Source organism: Quercus robur, chromosome 2 (assembly GCF_932294415.1).
Source record: "Quercus robur chromosome 2, dhQueRobu3.1, whole genome shotgun sequence".
Classification (NCBI taxonomy): domain Eukaryota; kingdom Viridiplantae; phylum Streptophyta; class Magnoliopsida; order Fagales; family Fagaceae; genus Quercus; species Quercus robur.
Window position 1 is genome coordinate 50495837 of NC_065535.1, and position 26274 is coordinate 50522110.

The following is a 26274-nucleotide window of genomic DNA, read 5'->3' on the forward strand; positions in this document are numbered from 1 at the left end:
GCACACATCACGTTTTGAGATATCTCACTCCTATCTCTGAAGGCAGTGCTTCTATTGGCCAGCGCAGAAGCACTAATATGTGTCCCATCAATGGTCCCTATACATCTCTATTAACAAAACAGTAATGTTCATTGTGTATAGTTAACAAAACAATAATTGATATAATAACAATATACTGCTATAAATTGACTAATTTAAAACATTAATTGAATTAATAACAAGATACCATTACAGTATCATATCTTAAACCATGAATAATATTTTTTTATTTCCGCAAAGATGATGAGGAAGCTCAGTTGCATTATCGTCAGGTCAAATTATGAAGCATCCCAATGAATGAATAGCCCGTAATGCACAATGGAACCACCTTTGAATGGTTTCAAGAGAATGCTGAAAGCGGTTCGCAATCAGCCTAAAGTCAATATTATGTCCAATAACGTATAAGAACATCCTAACCAACTCCTCCATTGACACAATGCCAGTATCCTCCTCTAATAGGTGTAACCTCTTCAACTCATCACACAAATTCTTAAAAATGTGAACATCCATGCGAAATATGTCATAACAGACTTGGGGATTTTCTTCTAGTACTTCGTCTACGTAGGACTTACCACTCAAAATACTAGTGCACCTAGGACTTTTGATGTAGTGTTTTTGGACATTGTCAATACACTGCATCATGTAAGCTGTGGCAATCTTGAATTCTACATCACTTTCATCGTGATCTGAACCGGAGTTGGTCATGACTGAATCACACCTATGGGCAACCAATGAGTTCACATAAAGCCACTATACTGAGTTTAGTAATATTTTGTTATAAGCCATGATACATAACCAACATAAATAGTATTGAATGAGTGAATATATAATATCCCATCTACAAAAGATGCCATTATGTGTGCTACGCACATAACCAAACAAGTCTTGATTGAAAATTAAATTTTAGTAATATATATGTGTGTGTGTGTGTGTGTGTGTGTACCAAGCAGGAAGTAAACATATGTGACAACCAAGATAGCCCTAGAGTTAGACATTAAAGAAGACAACACTCAAACATTAGTCCAAAGCATTATAGTATTTTTAAACATGGAAATGGAATAAAGCTAAAGATGATGTTCAACCAAAACTATCATGCCACAGCTATCAAAACAGACGATACTGTCAACCACACCCCTTCTAAGTTGACTACAGTACACTACCAACGAAATCCATCCAAGCCTTTCTCCTGTCTACCATCATGGAAAAGAAAACGGCTCTAGTTTCAGGACTATGAAGCTCCTTTACAACCTTGCAATAGGTGAAATGATCCACATCTGTGTAAGAGTTGACCACGACAACTGCTTTGTCAATCGAGAACCTATCACCCCCCACAAAAGACTCTCTTGATTGGGGCATACTGTTAATGGACCTATTAAGCTTTGCCCTTGACACCTTAGTGAAGCCCTTTATAGCTTTAGTCATCTCACTAAGGGAGTCTCCTTTCTTCTTTTTTCCACCTGAATGAACCAATTCAGTTGACCGCTTTTTAGCACGCCTACTGCGTTGCCCTTCAATCGGTGTGGGCAGCTCCTCTATGTCATCCCCATTATTGGCTTCCACATTCACATGTACCCCCATCGATATGAATGCCGCATCAATCTCTCGCTCTTCGTCACTGTTTGGAGCTAGTTAGGCAGAAGAAATTTGTAGGAAGCCCATGGTAGTGTTGGCTTTGAAAAGCTATCCTAATAGCATAGTGTTCAAGCCCCTTTTTCGGAAACTCCTTGCATCCATGGTTGGCCTATTGACAATCGTATATATCGGGTTAAACACATATGAATGACTTGGTAATTATTATGTACAACCGTAACACTTACCGCAATTGCATGTACCAAACGGGCTCATAGTAACTTTAGTTGAACAAAGAGATATCCATATGCAAAAGAAATTAAATAGCGTTTGTTAGGATTTTTAGTGTTGGCTAATTCTATGACTTGAACAATTTTCGATTGTATTCATTTGGTGTACTTGAGGTTGAAGACCAAAGAATTCATGTTCATTGTGCAAGTTTGTAGAATATGGTTAAGCAAAATTAGGGGTGTTAAATAGGTGAGTCTGGGGTGGGCATAATTGGGTTGGGTATATAAAACCTATTTACCCATTTAACAAATTACTTTTAACCTAAACTCAACCCAACCCAATTATTATGGGTAAACCCCAACCCACCCAATTACCCAATAATCAAAATTACCAAAATGCCTCTAAAACTTGAAAATGACCAAAGTACCCCTAAAGTCCTTTTAAATTACCAAAATATCCCTAAACCTAAAAAATACCAAATATGCTCAAAAACCACTAAAAATGACCAAAATACCCCCCAAAATCTAAAAAATGACCAAAATACCCCCATAAACCTAAAAAATGACTAAAATACCCCTGAAACTTAAAAATTACTAAAATATCCCTGAAACTTAAAAATTACTAAAATATCTTTGAAACTTGAAAATTACTAAAATACCCCCTATACCTAAAAAATGACCAAAATACCCCCTTAAACCTAAAAATGACCGAAATACTCCGAAACCTAAAAATTAACCAAAATACCCCAAAAACCTAAAAATTGATCGAAATACCCCCGAAATCTAAAAAATGACCGAAATATCCCTGAAACCTTAAAAAAAACAAAAACACCTCTTGAAATTTAAAAAATGACCAAAATAGCCACGAAACCTAAAAATTGACCAAAATATCCCATAAAACTGAAAAATGACCAAATAACCCTAAAACCTAAAAAATTACCAAAATACTCTTGAAACCTAAAAAATAACCAAAATACCCCTAAAACCTAAAAAATGACTAAAATACCCTCAAAACCTAAAAATTGACAAAAATACCCCATAAAACTAAAAAATGACCAAAATACTCCCAAAACCTAAAAAATAACCAAAATAACCCTGAAACCTATAAAATGACAAAAATACTCCTAAAACTTAAAAAATGACCAAAATATCTCTGAAACCTAAAAAATAACTAAAATACTCTTGAAACCTATAAAATGACAAAAATGCCTCTTAAACATATAAGATGATAAAAATACACCCTAAACCTAAAATAAAAATGACCATAATACCTCCAAAACTTAAAAAATAACCGAAATACCCTGAAATCTCAAAAATTACCAAAATGCCCCAAACCTAAAAAATTACCGAAATACCCCTAAAACCTAAAAAATGACCAGAATATCCCTAAAACCTAAAAAATGACCGAAATACTTACGAAACCTAGAAAATTACCGAACTAGCCCTAAAATCCAAAATCTTAAATTTAATGAAACTTCCCTAAAACCTAAAAAATTACCGACATTCCCTTGAAACCTACAAAATGACTGAAATACTCTTAGAACCTTTAATTTGACGAAAATACCCTCAAAACATCCAAAATACCCCAAACCTATATTTTGGTAATTTTAAAGGCTTCGGGTGTATTTTGTTCATCTTATAGGTTTAGTGATATTTTATTCATTTTAGATATTTTGAGGGGTATTTTTGTCATTTTAGAGGTTTAGAGCTATTTTGGTCATTTTAGAGGTTTTAGGGTATTTTTGGTAATGTTAGAGGTTTCGGGTTATTTGTGGTAGTTTTAGAGGTTTTGGGATGTATTTTGGTCATTTTAAAGGTTTAGGGGTATTTTCATCATTTTATAGGTTATAGGGCATTTTGTTCATTTTTTAGGTTCCGGGGGTATTTTGGTCATTTTTAGGTTTCGGGGGTATTTCAATCATTTTATAAGTTTCAGGGGTATTTTGGTCATTATAAAGGTTTCAGGGGTATTTCGTTATTTTATAGGTTTAGGGGGTATTTTGGTTATTTATAGGTTTAGGGGCTATTTTGGTCATTTTTAAGTTTCGGGAGTATTTTGGTCATTTTTTAGGTTTTTGGGGTATTTTGGTCATTTTCTGGGTTTCGGGGGTATTTCAATAATTTTTTTTTATGTTTAGGGGGTATTTCGGTTATTTTTAGGTTTTAGGGGGTATTTCAATTAGTTTTTTTAGTTTTAGGAGGTAATTTGGTCATTTTTTAGGTTTAGGGGGTATTTCAATCAGTTTTTAGGTTTCGGAGGTATTTTGGTCATTTTAAGGTTTCGGGGGTATTTAGGCCATTTTTAGGTTTCCGAGAGGGGTAATTTGGTCATTTTTTTAGGTTTAGGAGGGTATTTTGGTAATTTTCAAGGTTTCATGGGTATTTTGGTCTTTTTAGTGGTTTTGTGGTATTTTAGAGTCGGGTGATTTATAAAAATGATACTTGACTCATAATTGGGTCTAATTGGGTACAAGTTGGACAAAAAGTTTTGCTAGCCATTCTCACAACATTCAAACAAAAACTTTCGCTAGTCATTTTCAAGTACGATGTCTATCTGCTTGTACAAGAATTCTAGTTAGTATAGGATATTTCACAACAACCTTCATAGTGGATTTGTTGAGTTGAAGTCTGTCATGGAGTGTTTTTACGTTTTCACTCCATCAATAAATCCTTATTTCTATGTGTGAATTGTTCATGTGATGTTTATCTTGTGCTTGTTTATTCATGATTATTGTTTTTAGGGTCATATTTTTTAGCTTAGGCAAACTATAAAAAATGTGTGAAATTATGAGTTTTTGATGTGTCTTAAAGTGGAAATTGAAGAACCAAAGATTGCTCAAGAACAACTTAAGAAAATGTGAAGTTTCTATTTCCTCGACCCCTTCTTGATTCCTTCTCAATCTATTGAGATTTGAGATGTGGGAATCAACAAAAAATTAGTAACACGAAGAAGCCCAAAACTTGTCAATTTCAAGCCTAATTCGAGATTCGTTTGTTGTGTTATTTAAAGGACATTATAAGCCATCCAGAGAGAGAGAGAGAGAGAGAGAACTCCATTTGTGCAGCTTAGGTTTGTGTAACCATGTTTCTCTTAGTTTTCACCATACCAGAGAGTTTCAAGTAGATCTGAAGATTAATGGGTGAAGGAGCTGATGCCATGGCAATCACCCCAAACTTATTGCTGTGGGAAAAAAAAAAAATTCAAGAGGTTTTGGAGTTAGTTAGAGGTTCTAGTCGTGATCACGGGTGTGCCATCCGTAGAGGCAATTCATATGATTAAAGAGTCCAAAAGTTTCGATTACTTGGATTGTAATAACTTCTCTTATCATAGTGAATTTGCTTCTTGGGAAAGTTCCCCCCTCGAGTTTTTACTTTAGGGCAAATTGTTCAATTAGTTTTCTCTGAATTATCATATTGTGTGTTCTGTATTTTTCACTATATTTATATTTGATTGCACAATATTGATATTGTTTACATAACCAAAGGTTGTTCATAACTTGACTAATTAATCACTTGGCCTAATATTAGTTAATTCACACAAGCAGGGTCTAAATAACCCTAACAATTGTTGTGTTTAAAATTTATTATTAAATTTTATTTTATCAAAAAAATATTATTATTATTATTATTAAATAATTACTTAGACTTGCAATAGAAACCAGGTGCTTTATGAGGCAAATGGAACCTCGGAAGCTCATATCTGGAGGGCTACAATCCATATGATTGAAGATTTCAAAGAAGCAAATTGGCTGGAAATTAAACACAAGATGGACAAGAAGGATCACTGGGAACCTCCTCCAGTGGGTTTCTATATCATTAATGTGGATGGTACAATTCCTTTGGCCACTGGACACTCAGGGATTGGAATTATAGTTCGAGATAGTGAGAGCAGATTTTTAGCAGCCATGTATTTGCCCCTCCAAGGAAGATATTCTGTCGAGGAAACTGAGGCAATCGCAGTGGAGCAGGGATTTGTGTTGGCAAAAAAGCTTGGCCAAGAGAGAGTTATCATAGAGAGCGACTCTCTCCTGACTGTCCAAGCTGTTGAAGCTAATGATGTCAGAGGAGCTGTTGGTCACATTGTGAAGGGCATTGTGCAAAGTTTATGCAGCTTTTAGGAGTCAAAAATCAGACACATTAATAGGACTAGCAACAAAATAGCCCATGAACTAGCTCAGCATGCTAGAAGAATTAGAGAAACTTTCATTTGGAGATTGGAGATTCCAGACTTTTTGTTTGAACTAGCTAGATCAGAGGGAGTTAGTTAGGTGGAGTAGTGTTTATGGTCTAGGCTGTTGCTGGTTCCCTGTTCTTGTGTTTGTTGTTTTTCCAGTGGCCTTTGTATCTGCTTTCATGTTGTTGAATGATATCTCAGTCTCTTCTCAAAAAAGAAGAAGAAGGAATTGAATAGTATTACACGCTAACAGTAACAGAAGACAAAGCCTATACCTTATTGTAATTTAATATCACACGCTAACGGAAGAGAAGGCCTAAAAGGAATAGATTCCAAAGACCAAAGTATAAGCTACGAATAAATATTGAAAGTAAATTGGTTTTAGGCTTTTGATTTCCATGTGGCACCTTGCACCAACTATTTTACTCAACTCATACAAGTATGTCAAGAAGAAGCAGTGGAGGTAGAAGCTGTTAGTAAAAAGAGAACAAAGAATAAAAAGCAGGGCAGTTTAAAGAGATTTAACCTATGACATTCGCTTCTGATAATGCTCTGTTAGGCAAGTTGGAAGGTGCTGGGAAGAGTTGGTACATTTGCTTTGAAATGAAGATGGTCTATTTAAGATATATGACAACTTGATTATGATTAAAGAGTCTATACCACACAGGAAAGAGTCAGTATATATAGAAGAATAACAGTTTTGTGTGTGTGGTTTTTTTTTTTTTTAATTAATTGATTAATTTTTATTTTTATCATTAGCTTGAACAGACAAATCCCTCTCTAGTCTCTACACTTGGGTAACGATGGAAAAATGTCTCTGCCCTGCATAGACCTGGCAAGTCCCGCCCTAGCTTGCCTCTTTCTTTTTCTTTTTTTTTTTTTTTGTCCCAACAAGTAGACGGGGTGGGCCAAAAATTTTGCCTACCCGCCCCCATCTTGTCATGATTGATGAGTACTGTGTAATTGTTATTTCTCTTCTCACATTCTTCGCAATGTAGCCCAATAATTAAATTTGTTGTGGGTCTACCGTAAATATGGAACTATTATTTCACTATATTTTAAGAGTATTTAAGAATTTTCTCACATATATATGATAAAATTAGGTGACAGAATTGATAGACATGAATCTTCTCACATTCTTCGCAGTGTAGCCCAATAATTAAATTTGTGGTGGGTCTACCGTAAATATGGAACTATTATTTCACTATATTTTAAGAGTATTTAAGAATTTTCTCATACATATGATAAAATTAGGTGATAGAATTGATAGACAAAATATTCATGGAACATGAAGCAACCGTTGTCTTTTCACATAATCACATGACAAGCTGATAAGGACAGGCCATTCATCTAGAAGATTTAAGCAATGCCTATCATATGCTTTAAAAGATATTGGGTTTATCTCTATATATTAATAGCATTCAGATTTTTTTTTTTCAAAAAAAAAAAAAAAAAAGCATTCAGACAGTTAGTTATGGTTTCAAAAAATATCAAAAATACCTCTAATCTAATTAGATAATCCTTATTCTTAAAAAATAAAATATGGGGTTATAATTGTAATTCAACAAAATTCAAAAAAATAAAAAACTACTAGAAAAATATTTAAATATATCTCACGCATGTTTGATATATTTTTTCCTAAAAACTAGCACATACTAAACCCAATAGTTACTCAATTTCAAATCCTAAATTTTAGTTTCTTATAAATTCCTTTATATATAACTTCACTAACAATAGATAAAATCAAATTGAAAAATTATATTAAACTCAAAATAAATAAACAAAACCTCACACGTGCGGAGTGCATAAGATGAGGCTAATATATACTAGCCTCATCACATGCACTTCGCGCGTGTGATGAAGCTTTTTTTTTTAAGCTAAAAAAAAAAGCTCTGTGTTTATATTTTATATATATAATTTTTATTTTGAGAATCTAATTTATAAGTAATTAAAGCAATTTAAAAATTAACAGGAGAGTAACCCTGCTTTTTAGGCAATATTTTAGTGGGAATTAGAGTTGCATTTTTTTCGCATCGTTATGCACCCAAAAATCATACAATCTGGCCCAATATGGCAGCCCAACAAAAAGTGATACACTCACATGCCTGTGAGCAAAATGTAAAAGAAAAGACAGGCATGAGGCTCAAACGGTCACCCCAGCCACTACGAGTCTTTGACACAGTGAGCACAAAACCAATAGGGTTCTCTTCTCTGAGCTAAGGAATTCTGAGAGAGAGAGAGAGAGAGCGAGTTTGAACTTTGTAGTGGTATTCTTTGATGGGGTACGTACAGGAAGCACGTGAGAATCACGTGAAGAAGAAAGTAGAAGAAGGTAACCAACCGTTTTCTCATGGCATTACTTAAAACCCTAAACCCCTTTGTTTGGTTCCTGAGAAAAAAAAAAAAAGAAAGGCATTCATGTGTTTAGAATTTTCTGCATTTTTATACTTCTCTCTGCATTCCTCAGCAACCAAACAATCATAGAGTTTCATTTTCTAATTTTCGTGACTGTTCACTAAAATTTACTTTCATTCATTTATTTATTTTAAATATTAACTTCTTCCACGAAAGAATTAAATCAGTTGAGGTTAAATTTGAGTGTGTAATTTTCTGTTCTCTAAAAGAAAATTTTAATTTTTGCTTGTAAATTTTGTTTTTATTTGATACTATTACTATATACTGTATTTTTGTCTTTCTTCTTTTATATATGTTTAAATTTTGATTTTGGAATTTGTAATATGTGAGTTATGCCTAAATGAGCTAATGTGTGTTATACAAATGTAGCTTTAAGAAGCAAAATGAAGCAGAAGGCACTTAAGGAGTGTGATCAATACACTTCGAAGTATGCTCAATGTGCGTTGGGAAGAACCTTATCGGTTGTTTGGGCGTGTCGGGAACTTGCTAAAGAGTTGAATGGTTGCCTCCATCAATAGTAAGTGTGATTTTTTTTTTTTCTGACAAGCAACTTTTTGTATTGATATGATATTTCGTTTCATTGTTTCTGCATTTTTTGTATGCTAGCGATATTGGAGTGTGTGTGTGTGTGTGTTTGTGGTATGCATATAGTCCAATTCTTTTGATACTGCATATAATCCAATTTAATTTCTGTTGTGCTGTTCTGAGAGGTGTTGGCTATGGAATGATGTATATTCTTTGGTAAAATGAAAATGAAAACCAACAATTGAAAAATATTTATGTGTACAGCGTACATATATGCCTTTCCACCTTAATTCACTTTATAAATTTAGGATGCTTGAGGACCCAGTTATAGGCCTGCAAGAAACTCGTGTTTTAGCGTCATTAAGCAGTAGTGATATTGTGGAAAGAATTACTCGGATTTTGATGGGTTCACAAGTAGCATAACTTTCACCTGATAGTCTTTGGAGATTGTGTTATAGAGCATAGCACAACTAATAAAGTTGTTAATAAAGTTGTTATTGCCATCTTCCATAAGTGGATCCAGCTGATCCTATGAGTATATATTGTCCAAGTCTTTAAGGTTTTTCTTTAGCTTTTGAAATATTATGTTGAGAATAGATTTTTATTCTAAACTGTAAATTCATCTTCTTTTGGAGAAGCATCTATAAGCAATTAATATGGCAATACCAAAAATGAATTTAAACCACTGAAATCATATTTGCTTCATATCCATTAATCTGTTTCTAGCTTACTGCTACTGTTCACTACTCATTGTACTGCATGGTCTAGAGCATGGAAGCTCTTCAAAAGTTTAACCACTTCACCAAGATTTGAGGTTTTTTTCTTTCTACTTGGACATAGTGCTGTAAAGCCTTATCTTATGTATGTCATTTTTTTTTTAAGTAATAAGTTTTATTAGCTGAATAAATGCATCAAGTACACAGGGTGTATACTAGGTGTTCAACTCCCCTTAAGATCCAAGATTACAAAGATCAATAAAATATAATAAGTTTGAGAAAGAAAAACTTCCTGATGCAGTCATCCATTCAAATAGGGATCTAAGAACCTGCAATTTCAGGTCTAAAGCTGTCCTTTCACACCCCTTGAAGTTCCTAGCATTTCCTTCCTGCCAAAGGCACCACACCAAGCAATGAGGTATGGCCTTCCAGATATCGCCATTCTAATGTCGCCTAAAATGGCCTTGTCAACAAGCTATTAAGTCTATAACCCCTTGAGGCATCACCTAGTGAGCCCCAAAAAGGGCAAACACCATATCCCACTACTATCAGGCCAAAGGACAATGTATAAGCAAATGATCAACTATTTCCCCATCCCTCTTGCGCATACAACACCAACTCACCAAAACAATGCTTCTCTTCCTCAAGTTATCCTCAGATAATTCCTCATGTGTGTCATCTGGTAGCTGTTGAACTTGGTTAGAATACTTGGAAATCATAAGAAGAAGTAGAAAGTGACAGTTGTTTGGCATTGTGCCAATACTATTATTGGAGTATTTTAATAGTCATCTCCAGTGAGTTCTTGTATCCATGCACGGTACCACCTAAGGAAGGTTCTATCAATTTATTGGAGCACCAAATCTGTGTCACTTTGACATCCATGGTTGGGTTTCCTGGGCAGTGGGTTGGTATGAAACGTTTAATGCTTTCACTTTCACCTCTTAAGGCAACTGGCCTAAGATATTTTCTTTGGTTGGTTGGTCAGCTAACTATTGTTGCAAACTTGTAGAGGAACCAATCACAAGAGGGTTGCGGTTCTTACGCATTTGCTAAAGAAATTCCTGAAGTGACAATGGATAATGGCATTTCTGCTTGACTTTCTTAGACTCAACTGAAGTTGCCTTTGATCCTGTTCTGTGTTCAACCTGCATTATGTATCTTTCGGGTGTGACATCGATCACCATGTTGCAATTACCTAATTTTTACCGTGATAACTTTTAGCGTTGGTGGTACCTCACATTAAATTTTCAGTGGTTCTAGATATCAAGATTACATTATGGCTTTGTTATTCTTATCATTATAGAATTGGTCATTGGTGTGACCCACGGTTGTCATCTGATGTGTGTATACAAGGATGATGTCTTTCTTAATTAGTCTTTAAAATTCAGTTTTCCCCATTTGTTGAAATGGTAATTAATATGATGTGTGTCCTCCAGAACACACATCTTTCCAGTTACTTCAAACTTGCTACTGGCTGCCATATGCATTTATATAGACAACGTGGAAACCTAATTTAGAACTTCAGAACCTGATGTCTTTATTGTAAATTTACTAGAGCTCTTACTTCTTTTATTTATTTATTTATTTTGGGTTGGTGGGTGGGTTATGATGAGCAAAAGGGTAAATTAAACATAATTGTTAGGATTTATTTAATTACCCTATAATATATTTCTATGAATATTCAAATACCTTACAATTTCTTTTGGCTTTTGCAGCACCAATGATACTGTTTTGGAAGAAATGAAGAGAGAATACATGCTTCAACAAGACGGAAAAGCACCTGCAGGAGTATAGTCTCATATTTTTCTGTAAAAGCCCATTTATGGTGTAGCATTCGATGTTCAATTTGTTATTTAATGCATGGGGGGTAAGAGTTCTAATCCATCAGCGTGATGCATATTATTCAGTCACAGTTTTATCTATTGGGGTGATGCATATTATGCTGCAACTGTGATTTGTCTTCACACGTTTACAATTTTCTTCTGAAACTCTGTTGTTGGGAAGGAAAAATAATAAATTCTGGTGGAATTAGTATGAATTTTTACCCTCTTTTTTTTTTTGTTACAGTAAGATTTTAAAGGTGACTAGCCCCCACGGTCAAACCCCAGGGAATACTATCGAATTAGTATGACTTGCTAAAGAGAAAAACTGTTTCAATTTGGAGCTTTCCCTTTGCGGGAAATAAATCCTGTCCCCTTTGATTGAGATCCTTTAAACTCCAATTTTATTCACATCTAGTTAAAAATTGGAGGGAGTTGATGTAAACCACACAAAATCAAATAAATATCACAGCATACCCATCGTGTGAAGGTCACTTCACAAGTTAAGTTCTTGTGGAGTAGGGGGTAGGGCTGGAGTTCAAGTCTTCTAAAGAGAGCTTCACACATATATATACTTAGATTAGACTATAGTAGGATTTCTATCTCATATAATTTTTTTTTTTTTTTTTTAAATGTGAAGGGATCTTATTCTAAAAAATTATTGCTGAAGAGACTTTTTGAGCGGTTGCAAAACCTAGTCAGTACCTTAGCCTTCTGCCATTCAATGCCCAGAGTATACCCCCCTCCCTCTCTTCCTTTTGCCATAATGCTTCTTCCATGACTCTGCCAACTAAAGTTCCATTAAATAGAAAAAACTTGCTTACAAAAGAAAAACCACAGATCCATCATGACAGACAAAATGTAGTACCACGTAAATGTTTGTGTAAGCTAATCAAATGATTCAATTTTTTTTTCTTCTTCTTCAATCACTAACCCAAAATGCTGTAGACAAATTATTGCCAGGGTGGTGGCGTTAACATGACTGATTATTTAGTTTGCATGTATTAGGACCTGGGCAAATAATGGCAATACCTGTTTACGATTACATCTTAATGGAATAGCATGCCTAGTGGCTGGTGGTTTAGACTTTAAACTTGAATATATAATTTTTAAGAACCAAGTGGTAAAATAGCGTGGTTGTGTGGGTTTCAGTTAGTTCAATTGATAAAATATCTTAATATCAAATAAGAAATATGAGGTTCAAATTCCACTTACACCAAAAACCAATTAGTGTATTGGTAAGAACAGTCACCCCAAAGTGGATGCTATGAAGTGGATGAGGGAGCCTAATGTATAACGTCCTTGTCCTATAATTTCTAGGAACAGAAATGAACATTTGGAATTTTTCTGTCTTTAAATACATACTTAAAGCTCTTTGAAAGATGTCTACCATTCCAAATATGAGAGGCTCAAGGGATCTTGCTTTTTCATCATTACCACACAAATTCCATTGAGAAAAAACCCACTACTACCCAAACACTATCGGCTCCTTGTCCGTCCCATTTAGCTAGTCGTAAACATTGTCGGGGTCAATTTTTGATGCGGCATGCTAAATGGGACTTTGGACCTATCAAATTGAGTTCGAATTAAGAGGGAGTTAAGCCCACTACATACTCTAATACAAAATAGAGGCTAGTGGTGCATTGTGAAGAATCTTCTAATGATACTTACAGAAGAAAAAAATATTAGCCTTAATACACAATGGTATAAAGTAAAGGAGATGGTGAAGGAGAGAGAGAGAGTGAACTATTTGTGCCACCACACACACGAGCACCTGTGAAGTTTAATTGCCTCTTATATTAGAGGTTTAGACTTAAGTGAATAGCTTTGAGACAAGGTTTTATAATATATCAAGAGAATTAATATCCATCTTTGCATATGAAACAAAGCTTTTGGTTGCTTCATTCTTAGAAGAATGGCAACTTTGAGCTTTATTCACATTTGGATATTAGAAATATTTAGTTTTGTACCAATTTTGGATAATCTGTTTGACTAAGCCAAATTTGTCGTGCCCTTCTTAGGAATATGACTCTACAGAACCTGCTAAATTTGAGGGATCTCAATCTCGTCATTTTGCATTTTAATTAGGCACCCCCTGCTCCCTCAAGCACTTATGGTTTAGGGAGGTATCAACTCGCCTAATTGGGCAGTGCTAATTAGTTTAAGATTTGAACAAATACATAAATAGTTTTATGCAAACTTTATTATGTATGTCGCTAGCACGTACGTTTTTGGATTTTGCAAGTGCTCCTAGCACACTCGGCAAAATCCAATTTTTTGGGCCCATGGATAAGGTAGAAAATAACAATAAGTGTAGAGGCACACCAAAAATGGAAACATTCTAGGATGACAATTAATTTCACACCTATTTTCACAACAATATGATGCGGCTGACTGTGAGTGATGAAAAAAAAGTAGTAGGTCCATGTGAAAGACAGTTAATCACAATCTATCACATAAGATAGTTGTGAAAATAGGTGTGGAATTGCTTGCGGTTCTAGAATAATTTTCAAAATTGACAACATATTTGACATCTGTGATGGCAAGTTGTTAATTTATATTATATATAACAAGATTTCACGCTTTGAGCTAAATTTTTATGTGGTTCAAAAATACCTTCATTAATGAAGGGTAAATTCTTTTATAAATTGGGTCATAAATGTCAAATAAAAATTTTCATTTTGAATTAAAAAAAAAAAAAAAAGAACTATTAAAATTTAGGATTTTTTTCCCTTCACGTTCATCTTTTTATTCCCTAAAATTTAGCCTTTTTATTCCTTTTTCATCCAAATAAAAGTAAAACACCCTCAATTTAAAAAATAAATAAATAATTAAGAGAAATCCTAAAATTTAGCATTCTTTCCCTTCACGTTCATCTTATTTTTCTTACCCAAACTTTTCTCTATATCACTACACCAAATTATAGTTACTGTTTATCTCTAAAATTTATTATTTTTATTTGTATGAAAAATAAAAATAAAATATATTGTTAAATTATAATAGATGCAAATTACTAATATTTACCCAAAAAAATAGAAAAGTCTCTAAGCACGGGCAACGCGCATGCTTATTAGAGACTAGTGGTATATAATAAAGTAGTGTCAATGGTGGATCCATATGAAAATCAATAATAAATATGCTAACTCACAAGTGTGAAGTTGTAAAAAATGTTGTTTATTGCATTACTAAAAAAGTAGGTCTCCTTGCCTGCCCTCCATGCCACACTCTTCCAAATTCCCTATTATAGTAACACAGTCTTGGGCCATGTAAAAAATAACAAGGATACAAATAGATCGATAGACCTAAAATAATTGGGCATCAACAACTATTAAATCTTTGTTGTTTTTTAGTAAATGAGATTAGTTTATTCAAGAGAGGCAAAAAGACTATAAGAACCTTTCAACTTATGACATCCGTTTCTAATAATAGTTCTTTATCATCAGATCACTAGGTGAGAATTGAGCCTCAAATATCTTATTTAACCATAAAAAAACTTTACCAATTGAACTAACTGGAATCCACTGCTTCATGTAAATCAAATTGGAATAATCTAAGTAGTTTTATAATAATCTCACCCCCTTTTGGCATAAGTTACGAATAAATAATTGAGACCATTTTTAATGGGTTAAAACTGAATTCATAACATAAATGTTGTTCTCTGTTTGCTACGCTGTAAAATGATTTACAAAAATATTTTCAACATTTTACCATATATATATATTTTTTTTTTATTGTAAAATTTGGTCAAACCTAAAATAAAATTTTGGTCAAACTTGAAATAAAATTTTGGTCAAATCTGAAAATATTTTTTTGTTGACAGTAAAATCCTTTGTAAAATGTTTTACCTTTAAAAAACCGAGTAAAACATTTTACAAAAACACACAATGATTCCCCCATCAGATGGTTGGGTTGGTGGCTAAGCCACCAGTTTTGGTAGTTTGTGTTTGAAAAATTTTATATATCACACCATACATCTGAAAATATTTTACTGCAATGTGAAACAAAGCTTAATTTTTTTTCCTCCAGTGTCAGTTTAGATGAAAGGTTCTAAAGATGGAAATGCCCACAAGACATTCCTCGTGACAGGCACCCCATTAACAACTGTGAAACTAGATTAAATATAGATTTATAACACAATACACACCGAACAAAATTCAATATTAGGTGCAATGAAGATTCCCTTGATAATGATCCTCAAAACACGAGCCCTTTTACATCAAGTTAGTTCAAGATTTCTCACTCAGAGAAAACCTCCACATGACAAAAACAAGCGTCCTCGAGCATATCACAACGAGCTAATTTGGTTTCCGCATATTTCGCCCAGCACGAATTACTTCATCCACCAATAGCAACTGGGATGCAATTACAGGCCTGCAAGAGTAGCGCATCACATTTGCTCATTTATTTAAAACCAGAAAACATAAAAGCAAAGTTAAAAATTGACACTGAAATTTAAAGAAAACTTGGGAAAGAAAGACACCATATGTTTCCTTGGAAACGTGCTATTACGATGGTACTGGAGAATGCCACCATTCACTGGGTAATAGGGCACATTTGGGAAGTGATGAAAACTTTCAGCTTATTTGATTTTGTAACTATTTTTTGGTAATATTCATAGGTCCCATTGTACTATTTAACTAGCTTTGAACTTACTTTTAGCAAAAAGTTTTCAGTTTTAGCTCAATAAGCTGCTCCCAAACGGACCTTTAGTACCAAAAGCAGACTAAATAATATGAAACAAAAAAGACAAGGAAAAATGTATTAAAATTCAAATACTAAGTTCCCACTTACCCTGAGTTTATGATCTGGCGCTTCACGGAGTAGTTATCAAAAATTCCCTCCATTTGGGGGTAAATAGGCTCTCCTGTGTGCTGATTTAATCCCACGATATTCCCTCGATCGTGCTCTCCCTGAACATCCATTTAGCATGACAAAGCTCAAACATGTTTATTCTTCTCATTTTGCCCCCTTTTTAGTAAGGGGAAGAATAGAAAAAATAAACGGTTATAAGTTTTAAAGAAAGTATACCGTAAGAGCAATGATCACATCTTGAGTGTCCAGCCCAGAGTTTTCAGCAAGTGTTTTGGGCACCACAAGAAGAGCATTGGCAAAAGCTTCAACACCAAGTTGAGCACGCTGATCCAAGTTTGTAAACACCAGAAATTATTAGAGAGAGAACTAATGCTTTTAAAAAAATTATGTGCAGCAAAAATTTTGGGAGACATTTTTTACCCCTTGAACAGTCTTCTTTACTTCGTTAATTAGATGTTGTCTGGCAGCAACTTCAAAAGCTCCAGCACCCTGAACAAAAGACAAAAACATACTTCATCATCTAAAATATATACCAGTAAAGCAAGACATTATTCTACTAGCACTGATGTGAGTGTGGTCTAAAGCTGAGTCTTGATAAGCCAACCATATACAAAATTCAAAACAATAATTTATGTTAAAAGAGTACATACAAGAGCTAAATGGGCAACTAATTCAGCCTTTGTATTACTCAGCAAAACATAAAAAAATTCAGCCATTGTATTAGTTTCTAACACGTCCTGTTTCTTTTTCCAGATGTCTGTATTTCTTTATTCCTATCTCTAGGATGGGAATACGAAACAATACAGTATCCAGTGCAGGGTGGCAGAACAAAGGAACAATCTCCTGCTAAGCATGTCTAACCAAGAAAGACTCAAATCTTGTTGTAACCTGGCCTTCTCATATTCCTAGCAAAAAATTGTAGTACAAATTCAAGTGGCAGATAAATGCCTCTGAACAACTGAAAAAAAATTCCTTCCATCAGGTGTTTAATCAAATCTTAGGCACGTAAAAAAAAAAAAAAAAAAAAAAAATCCTATAATCCCATTGTATGTTTCCCCATCTAAACAAGACAAATCAGTCCCCATGTTGCAATCATTCTAATAAAACTCACGGTAGAAGCTTCGTAGAAAATGCTATTCTAAACAACTAAAGGTTTGATTATGTTAAGACAGGAAGAATTAGCTCAGACTAATCTAGCATCAATCATACCAATGGGGTCCATATGATGGAAGACTAATCTGTCAGTTTTCAAACTTTTCTCACCCATCACATTTGTTTTGTAAAAAATTCGAAAACTATACCAGCATGCATATTTTTTACCATGTTCATCATTTACTTCAAGAGGGATCAGACCATCGCAAACTGTATCAAGAAGGATGCTACCATTTTGTTTTTGGTTAATTCACATGCAAGAGTTACTTGTATCAAGGATATTAAGATAAACATTACCAAGGAAATTCACATAGCAATTATTTATTCAATTGGTATGACAGAGTTCAAAATCTTCATGCAAATTCCCAGAAACTTCTATAGAGGAAACTCACTAAGACAACAGATTCATCTTCAATAGTATTTTTGACTGCCCTCAAACCATCACGAACAGCATCTTTTATCTGGGCGATAGTATGGTCATTAGGCCCTACAACATCATTGATGGCAATAAAGATTAAATCACAGCTGAATTTACCCTTGGTAATAGTATAACACATACCATAAAGCATTGCCAAAAAATGTTTTTGCAATAATGTCTACTTTTTACCAGTAACATGAAGCTGAAAAAATGGTTCAAGCACCTTTGATTAAGATTGTACAAGAATAAGGGTTCTTCACATTTTCAACGAAGGTATACTTCTCTTCCCCAAGGATATGCTCATAGACTAGTCCAGCCCAACCAAGGGAATCACGAGTTAAATCATCTACAGAGTTCACAGCCTCTCCTCCACAGGCTAAAACCAGTCGTTCCATATTTCTCCTCTTTGCTCTCCGAAGGGCAATTATCTAGAAAAGCAGTGAATTAGATAACTGATAAGCTTACAAGAAATTTACAAGGCAAAACAGCCGCTCTTGTAATCCTCATACTAATAAACAATTACTAGCCTCTGAGCACGCGCGTGAGCGCATGCTTAGAGTCTCTTTTATTTTTGGGTAAAGATTAATAATTTGCATTTATTACAATTTGGGATATCTACTTTTTCCAATCACAAAAAAAAAAAAATATATATATATATATATATATATATATGTGGGGTGAGTTTTGTAGATTGGAGAAGTTTTAAAACTAACAAAAGAATGATCCTATTTTGTAGGGAGTCAGTGAGTAGATGTAGGAATTTAAATCAACGTAAAAGTAGGAGTTTATTAGAAGTATGAAGGCATTTCAACATAGAAATAGGAATTTATTATTTTTGTCAATTTACTATTTTAACCTCATTTTTAAGTTTTAGGTAAGGGTATTTTTGACAGTAAAAAAAACAATAACTAACTTTCTTTTACCAATTTACTATTTTAACCCCATTTTTAAGTTGTTGGTTAATTAATTTAGGGGTATTTTTGACAGGAAAAAAAACAATAACTAACTTTCTAAATCCTCTTAATATACTAATAATAAACAAGGCATAAATGCATTTTTATTCCCTATGTTTTGGCTTTTTTCCATTTTGGTCCCTACATTTTATTTTTTCCACTTTTAGTTCCTAAACCAATTAACGCGTGTTTATTTTCGTCCTTTCCGTCAGTCAACCAACGGAAATAGCTGAAGTAGCAACCGGAGGAATTAAAATATTATAAAAATGCCACATCACCCATGACACATCATCATATAAATTTAAAAAATTAATTTATTAATTTTAACAAAATTAAAAAACATAAAAACAAAATTTAAAACATAAAAATACATTAGATTTGAATCAAACACACAAAAAACCCAAAATTTTTCTTCAGAAACAAACACACAAAAACTCAAAATCTCTACCTCACCTCCACAAAAACCCCAAGACCCTACTACCTCCTCATCTTCTTCGACGCCACCCAGCTCCACGACAAGTCGGAGCTCCAGCTCAAAATCCTCCACATCTGCCTCGTCACTCCACAGTAGTCCTTGAAGCAATCGGAGTAGATGGACCAGGGCGTTTTTCGCGACTCGCCGAGTCGATGGCCGATTTCGTCCAAGCCAAGACCAAGCTCAACGTCCGTCTGATTCACCGGCCTCCGTTCCTCTCCACCAAGCAATTGGACTTCATCATGGTCGCAACCCTGGTTTGGATCCCCTTCGCGATTAAGAAGATCGTGAAAGGCGAGACCTTGCTTCATGATCCCAAGCTCTGGCTCGCCGGCTCGGTTTTTGTTTACTTCTTCAGCTTTCTCTTTGGATCTGGGTTTTGAGAAAGAGATGGTGGGTGCTGGGTTTGCTGGGATCTGGGATTTCTCTTTGGCTTTGATCGGTGATTGTTGGTGGGTTTGACTGGGTTTGGGTTTAGAGAAAGAGATGTTGGTGGGTGCTGGGTTCAACTGGGTTCGTTGGTTGGGATTGCAGGGTTTGTTGGTTTGATCGATGATCGTTTCTAACATTCGGGGTTTGGGGTTTGCTAGAGATTTGGTTTTGGCGTTTGCTGGGAATTTCACATTTCGAAATTTCTTTTTGTTTTCTGAGTTATTAACTTGTTGTGGTATTCGAAATTTCTTTGATTATGGTTTGGTTTGGGAGTGGATGAGTTGTTGGGTTGATGTTCATGTTCTTCGAAATTTCTTTGCTCTTTGATTTGGTGATGTTCACGTTTTTTTTTCCTGTAAGTTTGATGTTCATGTTCTTTGATGTTTATGTTCTTTTATTCTGGGTTTGCTCTTTGATTCTGGGTTTGATATTGTTGTTGGGTTTATTTCTTGATTTAAGAAGAACATTGAAGAATAAGTTCTTATGTTCTTAGATCTCAATTATAACATTGTATTTTATGTTTTAAATTTTGTTTTTATGTTTTTTAATTTTGTTAAAATTAATAAATTAATTTTTTAAATTTATATGATGATGTGTCATGGGTGATGTGGCATTTTTATAATATTTTAATTCCTCCGTCTGCCACCTCAGCTATTTCCGTTGGTTGACTGATGGAAAGGACGAAAATAAACACGCGTTAATTGGTTTAGGGACTAAAAGTGGAAAAAATAAAATGTAGGGACCAAAATGGAAAAAAGCCAAAACATAGGGACTAAAAGTGCATTTACGCCAATAAACAATTATTGTACCAGGCATGTGGAACAGAAGTTACAGCATGATTATATACTGAACAGGAATCATCAAAAAAGTGACCAGAATGACTTAATAACAACGATTTGCAACATGTGAATTTAGCATCTCAAAGGAAGTAGTATGGTATCAAGTATTAGCTCTGCCCCATGTTTTGTTCACTAATTGATTGAGGATTAAATTTGACAACAAAGTGGTCAAAGTTACTGCTAGAATGGGATCCATTTAAACACAAATAGAGAGCATTCAGAACACACCAAAAATATAAAACAAACACAATGTTTATAAATCTATGTGAGAAACAGGACGACTATGGTGCACAGCTTACCCCTGCCCTCGCAAGAAGGTCCAGTGATGGGGGATCAATTCCCTTTTGATTAATGACAACAAAGTTATTGTCATTACCAGAACAAACCTGCATGCAACCATAAGAATTAGCAATATATCATAAGCCACAAATTCTGCATGTCTACACTAATGTGCTTACATTGTAAACAAGGACACAACTTGAAGTAGCTACCTTATTTTTCAGTTCAATGATTTTATTAACTCTTTCATCCACCTGACGCCTTTCAGCTGCAACCATTGCCTCTCTCTGCTCTGCATTTGAGTAGAAAAAGCCTGCATTTACTTCACTGAGAGGAAAAGTATTAATTAAATTATGTTCTCAAACAATATTGATAAAATCAAACAATGCTAACTTTGGATCTAATGCATTAAAAGATATATGTGTTTGTGTGTGTGTGTATATATATATATATATGTGGCTATACATATGTATTATTTTGGCAAAAATGCAATTGACACCAGCTAACTTTGCCCAAAAATCATTTTATTTCTTTAAGATTAAAGTTGGTCATTTTAGTCCTTTTATGGACAAAAGGACAAATGATTTAAACTTAAAGGACTAAAATGATATTTGGGCAAAGTTAACAAGTGTAAATTGTATTTTTGCCTATTATTGTCAAGGAAAAAACATAATAAACAAGACACCTCTTTCTAATCATAATGAAATTGACTTAAAATACTGAAATCTCAATTTTTTTTAAAAAATTATCAAAACTGGTTTTTATCTTCTGGATAAATAGTGGTTTTAATGCACTGAATAATTGAGGTATGGTAAAAAAGTACAGTAACAAAAGAAAAAACTCAATTGACAAGGTGAAACAACATCACAAACAACATATACAGCGAATTTGGTAATCATAAGACAAATTACACTGCTCATTACTTTACACCCAGTGCTCGTAGCTCAAAAAATGGTAGAAGTCAAGAGTTCATATATTAACTCCCATATTATCAACCATAATGCAACTCATGTTTGCTCATAACCAATATATATATATATATATATATATATAAATACAAAGGGTAACTAAGTATTACACACACACACACACAAAGTAAACAAAATGCACGCAAACTTTTATATAGTCCCTTTCGTCCCATATTGCTAGTCCTATTTCGAAAATCCAACTTTTTAAGAGAACATAATTTATTAAATTGTCTTTTAATTAAACTAGTACAAGTTCCAAGAACTACCCTCCTTAGTTTAAACTATAGTGAAAGAGGGCTATTGGCTTCTTAAATAAATGTTAAGTTAGGAAATTTATTTCTTGAAAAATAAAAACAAAGGGTAACTAAGTATTACACAAACACACATAGTAAACAAAATGCATGCATAAATTTATATAGTCCCTTTTGTCCCACATTGTTGGTCCTACTTAGAAAATCCAACTTTTTAAGGGAACATCATTTATTAAACTGTCTTTTCAATAAACTGGTACAAGTTCCTAGAACCACCCTTCTTAATTTAAACTCTAGTGAAAGAGGGCTATTGACTTCTTAAATAAATGGTAAGTTAGGAAATTTATTTATTGACATTTCCCCCAATGGAATAGATGACTAACAAATTGAGACAGAGGTAGTACATAAAGTCATAAAACACATTTTTACATACATATGATGTATATAAATCATTAAAACAAATCAACTAAACAAATAAAAATTTTGAAATAATAAAAATAAAATCCTTCAAAACCTCAACATATGTTATCTGCTTTCCTTTCTTTGTTATCTATACTTCTCAATATTTACCTTTTCTCATACTCCAAAGAGACATTGCATGTCAAGATGTAACAATTCTCAGCCCGTCGCTTCATATCAGGATGTCTAGAGCCATGATCAAGGACAAGGCCCTCAACCTAGAAATAAAATATGTTAAATGAGAAATTGTGGGACAATTAAAGTTAACTCATATATAAGTCAGTCTACCATTAAGCTTACACCATACAAAGAAACCATTCAGAACGTAATGGTAGAAGTGAAATGGAAACATTATCATGTCTGCAAAGTTTCTTCCTAGCAACTGGAAGCATGAAAAGATAGAGTATGAACTATTTAATCACTGGCAATGAGTTCAACCTCCAAAATACATATATACAAATAAAATACTTTCTTGAGCTTTTATCTGTATTACTAAAATTTCATACATTCTTGCCCATCAAAACTAAACAATTCTATGGCAAAAAGCCTTGTTTCCATTAAACCATGAATGTCATCACACAGGAGGCACCCCATATATAAATGCATTATGCACAAAATAAAAAGTAAATAACAGGAAAGCTCCACACAACCCCCAAAAAAAAAAACCAAAAAAGTTTGAAAGCCACCGGTTATCTCCAACTGATGTTGAAAACAAGTGCACAAGAAAGGCCACCAAGCAATAGATCTTGCATATGTATTAGAGTTGATAAAATACGAAATTCAGAACTTGAGAACCCAGTTTTTTTCCATAGAACTAATTTATATTATATTCATGAAAAAAGAAAAGGTCCCAAACCAACGTTATAAAAGATAGAACATACCAAGCGTGTGTCTACATCAAATTTATGCCGCATGTGCATTATCTCCACCATAAACAAATCAATGCCTTCCTCAGGCTTGCGAATGCATAGCACCTGTCGTACAGAAACCAGTTTACTAACACCAATATGTAAAGGTCTACCACAAACTGTTAACTGCATAATCCACTAAACTAAATTAAAAGGAGGAGCTTGAATAGCTTTATGAAAACTCATGTATTCATAAATAAATTTCACAGCACAAAACGCACCGCATTAACAACTATGTCTGTCAATTGATCTGCAAGTGCTTCATACAACTGCAGACAGAACAAAATGTCAGAGTCAAATCATAGAATTTTTTTGGGGATAGGTTAATACAACTCATTAACCCATTAAGTAATTTACCAAAAACAGAACTCAAATGATCCAAAAACCATGACCTTATCCTCCAACTAAATTATATGGGCAGAAGGTGCCATTTGATCTAAAGACCATTTGTAAATTATTCCAGCTCATGCTTCTAATGGAAAATTTAAAAGAGAGATTACGGGTTACTTTTGTTCTGAGTGTTGTCCTTGCTACCATTTTCAGAATCTCTTTGTCAGGCTCATTACCCATAACAACAGGGGTTTTAAACTTTTCAAGAAATTGGAGAGTTGATCTTTTTGCAATCTCAAAACCATCAACCAAGACACGGGGATGCATTCCTGGAACAAGCATAAGTCTCATGAGTATAAATATTTTTTTTTTGATAAGCAATAATAAGTAATAAATTTTATAGAACTAAAAGGACAGCACCAAGTACGCAGAGAATATGCTTGATGAACAACATGGCTAAGTTCTAAGATTACAATGATCCATAAGTCTCAACCACCAAACACGTTTCTCCTTTCAGAAAACTAACTCCTCTCTTTAAGAAAAAAAAGGGCTTGGGGGAGGCGGGGGGGGGGGGGGGGGGGGGGGAATCTTTGGGAAAACCTGGCAACACAAATTCATTTCCAGTTGAGCTAGGAGGCAATGTAGACACAAAGACACACTTGAGCTAGTAAAATCCTGATTACATTTACTGAATGTAATTAAAGATGATTTTAGCACAAGTTCATGCATTAAAAGGTCCAGTAGAATCCCACATTTTAACACAGTCAGTATCAATTCATTCACCACTGACCTTCATCAATGCATCGTTCTGATTGTTTCATAAGCTCGCCAATAAAGATCACAGTGGAAGTCGTGCCATCACCACTGATGTCATCTTGGGCAACAGCTGTCCTTGCAATCATGATTGCAGTAGGGTTTTGTATTTGCTGCAACCGTTAATGAAATATCAAGCAATCAAACACTATTTAGAAAGATACACCCATTAGCTAGCATCTGAATGCTCATGAGGAAGTAACAAATTATAATCACTCAAAAGTCATTAAGATATTTCTTTGTCTACAACAGTTTATTCACTTTATTGTCCTCGACTTGACCCAAATCAACTCAACTAAGTCAAATTGGGGTGGACTCTATGGATCTTCATCAATCAATCTAAGTCAGCCACATAAATTGTTTTCTGCCATTTTATCTGATCTAACATCATTCTCTCTATCGTATACCTAATTTTTTTTTTTTTTTTAATCAGTAAGTTACATGTACCCAATTCACCCTCCATCCCACTATTATGGGAGAAGGAACACACACAGAAATATATATACACCCGCTGAAATCCAACACTGGCAACACACACACGTGTGCACTTGAAAACTCAAGCTGCTATAGTAAATAAAAATAACCACAAACAAATCGGTGCATTTCCTTGGATGACACAACAAACCTCATTGTGACAATAATAGAGATCCAATGCTCAAAAAATACATTAAAAAAAACATGACAGAGTAAAAAAAAATACCAAGAACAATCAAGCCAAGCCTATATTTTGATAATAAAATAAAACATAAACTTTTTAAAACCATCAAACAAAGCCTTACTCACTGACTTATTCCATAACTTTCCATCCAATGAAGCAGTTGTTAACACTTAACACTAAATACAATTTTCATTTTTTTTTAGAAACCCTAAACAGTTCAATTTCATAGACCTTAATTAATACTAAAATATTAAAAGAAAAAGGAAAAAAAAAATGCTGCATTGCAATGCGAGTAACACAGGCTGTGTGTATTGTACAAAAAAACTTTTAAAGATCCAGGGTTTACGAGACAGAGCGAGAGAGAGACAGAGAGAGAGAGAGAGAAGTCACCATTTCTTTCAAAAGAGTGTTGCCATCTTTAGTAAGCTTGATATCACCGGCTCCTCCAACAAGCCTGCAACAAAATCAGAGAGAATCAGAGAGAGAGAGAGAGAGAGAGAGAGAGAAAGAGAAAGAGATGTGTATATATACATTTTGATGGTGCCTTTGGGGCCGAGGTTGGACTTGAGGACATCCTGCAAGCCCTTGGCGGCGTTGATGTTCATGTGAAGTGCTGCCGTTTTGTTCAGCACCTCCGCGTTTGGATTCAGCCCTCTTAGCGACATTTTTATTTATTTATGCTACCCTCCTCTCTCTGTGTATTTAAGAGAGAGTTTCAGAAATGTAGAAGATGAGAGAGCGAGAACTTCTTTGATTTGCATTTTGTATTACTTCCTCCCTCCAGAACTTGAACTACACACGATCAATCTTTTTGGGCTTATACCTCAGGACAAGGACTTTGGAGCCAACACGAAAGCCCAACTAATAATAATGGGTATATAATATAATTGGAGACCGTAAATCCCTAAGTGCCAAGGCCCACTCCACTTATAACAATGTCAGGCTCATAGTACTCATATGGACACAAAAAGATGCAGCCAACACCAAGAACATCAATTTCTTTCGAGACACCCATGCTAAACCGTGACTTCAAGTCACT

General features: G+C 34.3%; 3 protein-coding genes across 3 annotated transcripts; 2 read left to right on the forward strand and 1 right to left on the reverse strand.

The window, feature by feature from the left end:
- The first annotated feature begins 5605 nt into the window (after positions 1 to 5605).
- Positions 5606 to 5956, forward strand: LOC126700107 (uncharacterized). The gene has a single exon (XM_050398110.1). It carries the CDS (start codon positions 5606 to 5608, stop codon positions 5954 to 5956), a length of 351 nt encoding a protein of 116 aa, XP_050254067.1.
- A 2193-nt stretch (positions 5957 to 8149) lies between these two features.
- On the forward strand, positions 8150 to 11706 carry LOC126713901 (uncharacterized). Its single transcript, XM_050413848.1, has 3 exons — positions 8150 to 8344; positions 8797 to 8944; positions 11384 to 11706. The coding sequence occupies exons 1-3, from the start codon at positions 8290 to 8292 to the stop codon at positions 11460 to 11462; spliced, it is 282 nt and encodes a 93-aa protein (XP_050269805.1). The 5' UTR covers positions 8150 to 8289; the 3' UTR covers positions 11463 to 11706.
- A 3755-nt stretch (positions 11707 to 15461) lies between these two features.
- On the reverse strand, positions 15462 to 25991 carry LOC126713902 (T-complex protein 1 subunit zeta 1-like). The gene is made up of 15 exons (XM_050413849.1): positions 25767 to 25991; positions 25626 to 25689; positions 24555 to 24690; positions 23942 to 24093; positions 23656 to 23703; positions 23408 to 23500; positions 22638 to 22744; positions 21061 to 21175; positions 20869 to 20955; positions 18094 to 18298; positions 17845 to 17939; positions 16721 to 16789; positions 16517 to 16624; positions 16280 to 16398; positions 15462 to 15859 (listed from the first exon to the last, which is right to left on the reverse strand). Exons 1-15 carry the CDS (start codon positions 25898 to 25900, stop codon positions 15784 to 15786), a joined length of 1608 nt encoding a protein of 535 aa, XP_050269806.1. The 5' UTR covers positions 25901 to 25991; the 3' UTR covers positions 15462 to 15783.
- Positions 25992 to 26274: the final 283 nt, after the last annotated feature.